The sequence below is a fragment of the Saccostrea echinata genome, unplaced genomic scaffold (genome assembly GCF_033153115.1).
Source record: "Saccostrea echinata isolate AGI-Se365-2 ecotype Australia unplaced genomic scaffold, CSIRO_AGI_Sech_v1 ptg000016l, whole genome shotgun sequence".
NCBI classification, from domain to species: Eukaryota; Metazoa; Mollusca; class Bivalvia; order Ostreida; family Ostreidae; genus Saccostrea; species Saccostrea echinata.
In genome coordinates this window covers 6175672-6187103 of record NW_026889765.1, presented here as the reverse complement: position 1 = coordinate 6187103, position 11432 = coordinate 6175672, and the positions used below count along the sequence as shown (strand labels likewise).

General features: G+C 32.4%; 2 protein-coding genes across 2 annotated transcripts; both read left to right on the top strand.

The window, feature by feature from the left end:
• Positions 1 to 267: 267 nt before the first annotated feature.
• On the top strand, positions 268 to 2501 carry LOC133188770 (E3 ubiquitin-protein ligase TRIM33-like). Its single transcript, XM_061324257.1, has one exon. It carries the CDS (start codon positions 268 to 270, stop codon positions 2173 to 2175), a length of 1908 nt encoding a protein of 635 aa, XP_061180241.1. The 3' UTR covers positions 2176 to 2501.
• A 5380-nt stretch (positions 2502 to 7881) lies between these two features.
• Positions 7882 to 9855, top strand: LOC133188856 (transcription intermediary factor 1-alpha-like). The gene has a single exon (XM_061324338.1). The coding sequence runs from the start codon at positions 7896 to 7898 to the stop codon at positions 9774 to 9776; it is 1881 nt and encodes a 626-aa protein (XP_061180322.1). The 5' UTR covers positions 7882 to 7895; the 3' UTR covers positions 9777 to 9855.
• The last annotated feature ends 1577 nt before the right edge of the window (positions 9856 to 11432 follow it).

Genomic DNA, 11432 nt, shown 5'->3' with positions numbered 1-11432 from the left:
CTCACGACCTCCCGATCACGGAGCGAGCGCTCTACCGACTGAGCTACCGTGAACGGTCGGCCTTCTGGAAACGTGTGCAATGACCAGTGACTGCGGTCGATCACATATATTTGCAATTGAAGCAATCGCAGAAGAGAGAAATATGGCCGACACCACTTCGATTGTAGCGTAATATAGGTTTATGACTTTTCAAGATAGCTTTAACTGCGGGATCGGTATTTCATTTTTAATTTCGTTGGTAACTTTCGTTTTGAATTCAAGGAAAAGATGGCTTGTTCAATGACGGAAGAAAAAGGTATGAGCAATGTAGAATTTTCCAAATGTCCGATTTGTTTTGACCAGTTTAAAACACCACGTGTCTTGCCATGTTCACACACGCTATGTCACGATTGTGTGTCTTCCCACATTTCATCCACCTGTCAATCAAAGGACGACCCATCAGGATTTCTCTGCCCAATATGTCAGGAATTTGTACCTGCTCCTAGTTTCATTTTAAATTTCGAAGACTGGAGTAGGCTTTTGCCAACCTGTAATCTACTCGAAGATGTTTCCTGCAAAACAGAAAGTATGAAATTATGTGAAGTCTGTGAGAGAGAAAATGAGAAGGAGAAGGCGGTTAACTATTGTTTGTCTTGCTGTGAAGCACTTTGCGATAATTGTACCACGTATCACCGAAAAAATCGTGTATCCTGCGATCACAAGATCTGCCGTTTTGATGAAATGGAAAATTTACCCGAATTGTCAAAAATATCTACAAATATCCTTTGCACGAAACACAAGGACCGGTCAATAGAGTTATTTTGCAACGATCACGAGGAACCGTGTTGTGCAATGTGCTGCAGCACCGAACACAGAAAATGTGAAAGCGTGGAAACCATTGAACAAAAAGCAGAAAAGGTCAGAAGCAGTGGATCAGTTCGAGTTTTAATAAACAACATCGAGAAATTTGGGCGAGAACTTTCTGAGGCAAAATGCATGGAGGAAAAAAACATCACAGAGATAGAGAAGGAAGCTGGTGTAATAATAGACAGAGTTCGTAGTCTGAAAATAAAAGCTATTCAGAATCTTGAAAGACTAGAAATAGAATTTCTAAATAAAGTTTCCACTAAAACGAAGGAGTGCAAAGGAGAACTGAAAAAGAATATACAGACAATTGGTGACATTATTCAATCAATGGAATTTTGTAGAAAAAATGCAGAGTCTGCTACAAATTTTCAAGATGTCAATTTTCTGACAGAATTTCTCAAAACCAAGAAGACATTAGAAACTATTGTGAGTAAAAAAGTAGAGAGATTGGAGTTCGAATTGCAATCACATCTAGCTCCTGATTTTATTGCAGTTGCAAATCTCTCAGAAATTGGAAAACTGAAATTATTGGAAACAAAAGAAAGTTTAATACTTACGTTTGATGTTAAAAACATTGACCTGGAATTGTGTAAAGAGATACAGTTATCTTGGAGCAGAGTTCGTAGTGGAGTGTTTCTTTCTAACACTGATGTGATATTCCCTCTGCATAAAACAAATACTGCAAAGAGGTACTTTACAGTCAAAGACAAGTGGACTCCTAAAGGGAATATCAGGTTTCGAAACAAGCTCTTTGATATTCAGCAAAATGGTGATTTTCTTTTTGCATCGTGTTCAGAGAGTAAAACGATCGATGTTCTCTCAGCCAAAGATTTTCAATTGATTCGTTCAATCGATGTTGATCATTTTTGTTATGGAATTTCATTTAGGGAAAACCTCTTGTTTGCCGCCTGTAATACGTCAATTATCAAAATGGATACAGATGGAAATAAATTGAGAAGTTACCCCACATCTAGTGGTGTTTATTATGTTGCTGTCACAAAGAACTTGGATATTGTTTTCAGCAATGAAGAGCGACATAAAGTGGTTTCCCTTCCAGACAAGGGTGACTCTCTCTGGACATATAGTCACCATAGCCTAAAACATCCATCCGGTCTTCACATTGACTGCGATGATATAATCTATGTGGCAGGAAAAGACAGTAACAACATTCATGTGTTATACGTTGATGGTTCTGTCCTACACATCATTGAAAATATGTATCGCCCTTTATTTTTTATGTTAAGCAATGATAGAAGTATATGTTGCTGCATAGGGATACATCATATATGGCCTTGGGACACTAGCATCAAGATGTACACAATTAAGTAAAGCTTCTTGCATACAATTTTGTTGAACCACAAAATTATGTCACTTATTGTATCATATTAAATTGTACAGTAAAAGGAAATGAAAATTGATAGGTATTTCTGCATAATACACACTAGAATTGTAAATGCGCAATTTATAATAAAAACACTGTCCTTTTGTTATATACATTATATTATTTCCCTCTAACACATTTTCAGAAAATAGATTTTTTATAACTCTATGTAGTGTTACATCCTGGTTATTGAAACTTTTACACGTAAATCAAAACATTATAACATATTTGTGTAGATGAAGTACTTAATTTAGATTCAAGTGTATTTGTATTACAGTGATTATATAATTCAAAAATTTAATTCAGGAATCTCATCACAGAAGACAATTATACAAAAGTCTCTGACTGGTTAAATATCGAAAAAGGCTGAAAAAGTTAAAGAGCCAAAAAAAAAAAAAGAAAAGAAAAGAAAGTTAGCATTTAGAACATAATAACCGAAAAAAACTTTTTTAGAGAAAGACGAGATAAAAAAAAAAGTGTGGTAAAGTGTAAATATTTGAAAAGTGTATATATTTTTAGTATTTTAGTATTTTATGTTTATTTGACATGTTTAGTATTATTATCTACAAAATGATTTTGATATTATTATTTACAGGAAATTTATTTAATTTAACTTATTTATATTTCAGCAATTTATTATTTATCTAAGGTATATTATACTTTAGAAGATATAATTATTTAGGAATTACTTTAGAATGAACAAATATAAGTTTCCCTTTTAATAATTAACTTTGAGAGGTCAGTGACCTATAAAGTGACCCATCAGTGAAATTTCATTGGTCGAGGTTTTTGGAGGGAAATCTTTTTGTGGGCAGTGTATTTTTGGTCAGAACTGGTCATACCAGTCTTTGTGTCTAAACTGACAGGATGTCTTGAATTTTCCTGATTTCATTTTATTTTGGTGTAGCAGTTTATTGTTTTTGATTGTTCAATTCCAGGATTTCAGGTCTGTTCTTAATATTATTTTCATGTATGATTGTGATTGTGTATGTTTGTGTGAAAGTGAGTGAAAAAGGTGTTTGAATGGAGAATGCAAGTTTGAGAGATTGTTTAAATGAGCAGTATAAATATTTTATCAGACATTTCACTCTAGTTCAAGGATTAAATTGTATATATGTCGGACTGAGTGAAATGAATAAATAAGTCTAAAGTTGTAAAACTATTTTTATAAATAACTTGTATAACTGTAATGTGATTAATAGTAAAATTAGGAATTTTATCTTTTGTTTCATATAATTTAAATAATTCTTTCAATTTAAAAGCCTAGGTACTTTTCATTAAATAAAGCAGTTATTATTATTAAAGATTTTTATAGCAGCTAAGGGAGATTATTCATTGTTATGCATTCCTTATAGGAATGTCACAGCAACAGGATTGTATAACTTTCCATATGTACATCCAAACCTTTTGACCATATTAAAGGTAATGTGTTTTATGTTTATGTGTTGTTCCATTATATGTATGTGTTGACAGAACTTATTTTTTAGTATTTGTCATGCATGTCTATATTTTATGTTGAATTAAATCTTATGTGTGTTATGGCCAATGCATGAAATTGTATTTGTGTTAATGTTCAATATGAAATTACATAAGATTATTTGATTCAGAATTATTTAATATCAGATAATGATTTTGGTAATTAATATGATTTTTTATTTTATTTTAAATGACTAAATTAATAAAGGAATCATTTTTATGATAAATTGATCTGTGATAAAGAAGTGGTAATTATTTTTATATCAATTTAATTCAAAGAGAATATTATTATAAAGCATGAGATTTATTATAATGATGATATACTATAATGGAGTTAAATGTGTATTTTTAGCTTGTCTAATATTTGTTATTGTTATTACAGGGTCTATTATACTATACTACTCTACTCTGTCATATTATACTGTTACCATGGTTACTATTATCTATTAAATACCACTATGAAACAAGGATCAACTTCGTTTTTATTCAACGAACCCTATTACAAAAGCTAGAAAAAAAAATAGCGGTCGAAAAATTATAGCTCAAAGAGTTCTATAAGTACGAGTGGTACTTATTAGAAAGAACCAAAAAATATTTTTTGTAACAGACAGGGCATTTTATGTTCAGAGGTAGGCATGGTTCTGGATATGAAGATATTTTTTAAAAAGCTGTTCACTTGCTTTGTCATTCTCGCAGACATAACAGGATAACCGAACGTCTATGTACTTGAAATCAAAAATCTGTTAAAGTAGTACAAAACAACAGGAACATTTTCGTATGTCATATTTTATCAACATCCCTCCTCCCCCTCTCTCTGAAGGTAGTGCGTCCTGCATATCTACATCCGCGGTTGTCAATTCTACATTGAATCTAATTTACAAACGATCTCTATTAGCTTTCAAGTCATCGTCTTTTTACTCACCAACAATTTCTCCGTCCTTTAACATCTAGTGTTTCATCTCACATTTTGCCAGAGGGCATACAAATTCATGATTTCTTTGTTCGTGTTACTAGTAGTAAGTAGTGGTTATAAACTAGTGGAATATTTAAACGTATACCAAAAATAGAATTTTGCATGTACATATATGCCATGTTGAGAGTACTAGTGACATTGAAATCAGTGCCCCCCCCCCCCCCCCCCCCCCACACACACACACACACCTCAGCAAAAAAGCTAAAATTCAAATAGAAGTATAACGCGGCATAAATTATTTTTCTTTAATGCATTATATGAATAGATGAATGTTTTAAAGTCGAAATTTTAATATTCAATAGTTTTAAATATGTGTATAAAATAGTTAAGACATACATAAGTCACTTCTTCCAGCCGCCTAAGATTTAATTAGATTGTCAAATCTAAACACGCTTCTAGTAACAGTCTTAAGTCTAAGACCGTACTTCAGTCCTTCTTAAGCATGGTTTTAGACTTAAGTACCCTTTATGTTACGACCTCCAGGTGCCTAGAAAGAGTAAGCATCCCCTATCGACCGGTCACGCCCACCGTTAGCCCTATGCATTGATCAGATAGACGGAATATTCCTCAGTCAAATTTAGTATCAAAACAAAGGTCTAACAATTGGTTGCAAAAACCAGAAGTTCTGACCCTAGGTCATTTTTACAATGTACCTTCTACTTCAAAGGCTCCAATTCGATCGCTCTGTCTTTGATATCTTAATAGTAACTAGGTATATCTTGTCAATTTTTTATGTTTAGAATCGAAAGGTTTGATTAACTATTCTGATCGATTCCATTACTTAACAATATGCCATATTAAAGTACATGGTACAAACTTCCATAGTCCAGTTTGTTCTACCAAGATAACTATAGTTCATGGAATTAAAAATCTTTTTCCATTTAGTAGTCACTGTACTTGGTACACAATTAATCACCTTGTATTATATTCTACTGTAACTAATAATATCATTCTTGATACCTAAATTACTAAGTTTAAAATATACATTAGGTAAAAGTTTATTTAAAATATAGGCATTCTTGTACTGTGGAATCATTAGATTTTGCGGTGGCTCAGTTTTTCTCATCCATGAATTAACTTCCTCCACGATAAGGGTTAAAAAGTAATATTTCCTTTGTAGAATACACAAAATAACGTCCCCACGAACCTGCAAAATCTAAGCAATGAACGAAAGTTAGCGTCCACGAATTCTGATGATTCCACATGCACAGTTTATAAATAAAGTTATAATATTTGATAATGATTGATTTATTATTAGAATTTAACAAAAAGTCTATCTGAGTCTATCTGACCATTGAAAATGCTCAGATACATGTTTTGTAATATAACTTAATTGTTAAATTCTGTAAGAGAAACTTTCAATCTATACTTATCCGATTACTCTCTGACATTAAAGTTGAAGTGCCATTCATTATACATGTTTTATGACAGAACCTGGGCCTGTTTTACAAAACAACTTACGAGTAAGGCCGAAAGCTTTTATTGATTGTAAAATCTTACAAAATGAAAGAAACGCTTAAAAATTGCATGCATAAATATTTCTTTTTAAATTCTTTTTAGAAAGATTGAAGCCATTTTCAAATTAATGTTTAAAAGAAAGTTATTCCCAAAATTAAATTTTGATCTTAGTTGTATGTTCTTTTGTAAAACGGGTCCCTCTGTTGGTATTTCTCATTAGCTTTCATACGTTTAATACAATTAAACACTTTTTGAACACTTTTTCAAACAAGATTGCTTCCACGTGATTTACTTGATTTACTTCTTATAAATATTCATAAGATCCTGCATAAACTTGAAATATCCATTTCCTTACATTTGATATTAAAACTTGCGAGCCTGGTTCATGAGTCTTTTTTGTCAAGGCTCTGTCATATTTATATTGATGGAATGTAGCGTGGTGATCAGTTGTCAACTCAGGATACCTTTTTTAAAATCGTAAGTAGATCACATTGATGCAAGAAATCGCAGTTTTCAAATTAAAAAGGCGGTCGAAACTCTTCACAAAATGATAAATCATCTGTATTTTATAAACATAGGTTTATTTCTTCATCTATTAATCTGCGGAGCAACCTGTCAACTTGCAATATATATTTATATTTTATCATCAAAAATGATAAAAACACCAACTTTGTGCCTTATCCTTCAATAAAACAATATACTCTCGCCTCGACTTTTCAAACCAAAAAGGCTGTCACAACTTTTATTTTAGTATCAACAATCTTGTAATTTCCGGTAAAAGATAGTAAGAAAAATTGAATCATCGGCGGAAGAACTTTTTCTGAAATGGATAGTGTATGAAAAAACTGCGAATTATTGTATTTTTTTCTATATAGACCTTAATGAAATCTGCCGCCATTATAGCTCCAATTTTACCGATATGCAAATGAGTAGAATTAACACCATTTCTCCATATGAAAAAATTCGATGGGATCGTTCTATTCCCTCTATTCAGTGTCTCGTTTGTTTGCTGCAATGATCAGTTCAAAACACACGTTGTTTACAGGCTTTGCGCAGGTTTTGTGAGGATTGCTCCGTCCCCACAGACATCTCCGTCATAGTTTGTAATACAACATTCTTGGCAAATTTTAAATTGTGAAAACTTATATTTAAAATTGTTTCAATGATTATCTACCAGTAAAAATGATTACATGTGTATTTTAAGATCTATCATCACTCGAACCTTTTTTTTCTCCATAGTCATTGATTTTATTCCACAAAAATGTTCCCTAAAATCTGTCAAAAATCGTTTTAAAGGTCGAATGTTAAAAATTAATGATAGATGATTATTTTCATCCTAAGCAATGATTACTTATAACTTATTTAAATGCTAGCCCCCCTTTTTATATTATTGTTAGGACGAGCACTGGCAAATTAAAATCCAGCATTAAAGAAAAATTGCCAAATAGTTAGCCCCCAATTAAAAAAGGTTCTTTATAGGTCAGTTTATCTCTCTCTCTCTCTCTCTCTCGTCAAATTGTTTGGGAGGTTGACTGCTACGTTTGTTTGTTATATGGCTATGTATGAAAGTTTTCTCCTTTCCTTGTTACATATATCTGTACGTACTGTTAAAATATGCGATTTACATAAACTCTGAGACCCCCGTACAAAAAAGGAGTTTTCTTGCAAGATCGGCATTCCATATATAATTTTCCAAACTACTTTCGTTTTAGATTCAACGAATACTATAGCGTCGGATGTGTTCTCTCGCTAACAAAAAATATGAACAAAGAAGATTTAACGAAATGTTCCATTTGTTTCGAGCAATTCAAAACACCACGCTATTTACCTTGCTTGCACATGTTTTGCCAGGAATGCTTGTCATCCCATATTTTGTCCGAATGCCAAGCTAAGGAAAACGCTGTAGGATTTGATTGTCCATTATGTCGAAAATTTGTGCCTTCTCCAAGTTTGGCTTTAAATTTTCGTGAATGGTGTGAAAATTTGCCAAAGAATGTGTTGATGGATAAATTTTCCAGATGGATTGAAAGTGGGAAAATATGTGAAGCATGTCAACGATACAGCGAGGAGGAGGAAGCAAGCAACTATTGTTTGGACTGTTCCGAAGCTATCTGTGAAATCTGTACAAAATGTCATCGTAAAAATCGCGCTACTCAGGACCACAAAATCTTTCCTTTAGATGAGATGAAGGGTATGCATGGTCAGGAGATATTAAAAATGCCTCCAGATATAACGTGCTCTAAACACAAATATCGACCCATAGAATTATATTGTAATGATCACGAGGAGCCATGTTGTGCTATGTGTTGCTGTACTGACCATAGAAAATGCGAAAGCGTGGAAACTGTTGAACAGAAAACAGAAAAAATCAGAAACAATGGTTCAACTGATATTTTATTGCAAGATCTCAAGAAGTTTGAAGTAAAACTTTCCGAGACAAAAGTTAAACAGGAAAAAAATATCACCGAAATAGAGGATAATACTGATAAGATGACAGAGGAAATTCAAAATTTGAAAGGAAGAATTATTCAGCATGTTGAGAAACTTGAATGTGAATATTTGGACGAAATGTCAAAACTTGCAAAACAGTGTAAAGAAAAACTGACAAGAGATGTCCAGGCGGTGGGGGATAGAATTAATTTAATGAAGCATTGTATCACAGATTTAGAGAGAGGTAAAGGTTTACATGGTATTAGCTTTTTGACAGAGTACCTTAAAGCGGAAAAAACACTAAGCTATGTCAAGAAAAGCAAATTAAAGATATCTGACTTCACAATTCAGGCAGGTGTTGATGCTGGATTCAAAGCTATCACAAAGCTTTCAAAAATTGGAGAGATATCCATTGGTGAAACAGAAGAAAATTTAGAAAGTACATTTGATGTTAAGAATCTCAAACTGGAGTTATGTCAGGAAATAAAAGTACCTGGCGGTGATGCCAGAAGTTTGATGTTACTTTCTGTCAGTGAAATGTTAATCCCAAACTTGAACAATGCAAATATTTTGAAGTACTACAGAAACAACGCGACATGGAATCTTCAACAAGAAGTACAATTTGGATACAAAACATTTGACATCAAGCGGAAAAATAATGTTCTTTTTGTATCCTGTCCTCACAGTAATGTGATAGAAGTTATCTCTGTCAATTGTTTTCAAAAAATACGCACAATCCTCGTTGGTGTTTCATGTAAGGGACTTTCAGTATGGGATAATTTTCTGTATGTAGCGTGTTACGATTCTATTATCAAAATGGACACGGATGGAAATAAGTTAAAAACCTTTTCAACCGAAAGTGGTGTTCTCTACGTCGCTATCACGAAGAAAGAACATATCGTGTACAGTAATTATCTTAAATCACAAGTTACTGCCATAACGAATGAAGGCACTAGGCTCTGGTTATACAGTCATCCTTCACTAAAGTTTTCATATGGCCTTCACATAGACTGTGATGATATTATTTATGTGGCAGGGACAGAGAGTGACAATGTCCATTTATTATCAAATGATGGATCTCTTCTGAGGATTATTGAAAATATGCCACAGCCTGTGTATGTTATTCTTAATAATGAGAGAAATATTTGTTGTGTTGAATCAAGACTAAACGGTGCATGGAAAACACACATTAAGATTTATTCAATAACATAGTTCTTAGACTTTGTCCTATGCTAAATAAATCATTATAAAAAATAAATTGATTTTGTTTCCATGTGAAATGAAAATTATATACTAGTATACTACATTTTTAATTTGCACTTTGTTAGAATGGTTTCATTCTTAACAAATCACAAATCATATGAACTTTGTGATTTTTGAATTTTGTTTTTCAGTGAACTTATGTTGATATTGGATTGATAATAAAAGATTCATCAAACACAGATACGGTTTATCCATAAAATAGTTGTATTTGTAAACAAATCTGTAAAAAGTACACAAATTACTTGTAACAAAAATAAAATCAATACCTACAGATTTTAGGTCGCCTGGGAAGATTGGAGATACGTCCTGATTGTGCTGTATGACTTCAGTCAGAGTATTCTTATGCAAGTATTCAGAAAAAGTTTCAATTTATACAAAGATGGGAAGTCCTTGTTGCTTCTGATTTTGATGTTATTTATGTGAAATGAATGATGGTCATGTTAACACAAAGTAATGCGATCTCGAGGATGATTTGAAAAGCATCATTTATTAATTCACACAAAAATTCGGCACATCCGGAAGACATCTGTTGTTGTGTGCTATATTTTCAATTTTGGCAATTTTTGAAGACATTTATAAACCCGTTTTATTGGAGCTATCGGTAGATTTCTGATCGTACTGATCATAACTTCTTGTAAGCGACAGAAAATTCAGCATCAAATAAAAGGAATCGGAGACAATATGTACCTCGAACATTGATAAACATGTATATGCATGTACTATTGATAACAACAAGTTGCAAATATTTTAAGTGATGTATAAATTAATTGTGTGAAAGTGGATGAGAGAGAGAGAGAGAGAGAGAGAGAGAGAGAGAGAGAGAGAGAGAGAGAGAGAGAGAGATTCAGTTGTGTTTGAAATTTTATGTACTTTTTCTCCCTTGATTTTTCATAACCAAAGGAATTCAAAGTCAGAGAAGAAGGTAAATAGAGACAATTTGGAAAATAATTGTGATAAAAATGTCCATCCTCCGTATAAACGTTTTAACAATATTTTTCATTCAAATTTACAGCCCATTATTTCACTGAATTGTGTACGGATTTTTCCTTTTACCCGTTGGAAGAGCCCACGACAGGTCGTCAGGTGATACGTCCCCCTCCATGGCACCTGATCCCACCTCTGATGTTTTTTAGAGGTCTATAAGGTCATTGCTTAAATATCTGCATTGTTTTAATGGACTTTTGAGCTTGATTACTATTCCATATTCGCATTTTATGAAGATAATATATATATATATATATATATATATATATATATATATATATATATATATATATATATATATATATATATATATATATATATATATAATATAAAGTTGGAGGAAGTTTATGGATTATGTGCCCCTGGATAAATGTCGGCTCGAGGAAATTAACACTTCCGGAATATCAAGAGACCAAATATACAGAATGGTTACTAATTAAAGGGGTCATAAATGATATAATAAAACCAATGAAATACCAACCCAAAACAAATGCGATCACAAAAAAAATAAATATAGCTTATTGAAAAACAGTAAAGAATACTGACTAATTAAATGCATGATAATCCAATCATAATTAAAATGAAATATCTAACTTTTGTTACAACAGCAGGACGGATAAA

Coding starts and splice junctions, on each gene's coding strand:
- LOC133188856 (XM_061324338.1), top strand. CDS start 7,896: ATGAACAAAGAAGATTTAACGAAATGTTCCATTTGTTTCGAGCAATTC.
- LOC133188770 (XM_061324257.1), top strand. CDS start 268: ATGGCTTGTTCAATGACGGAAGAAAAAGGTATGAGCAATGTAGAATTT.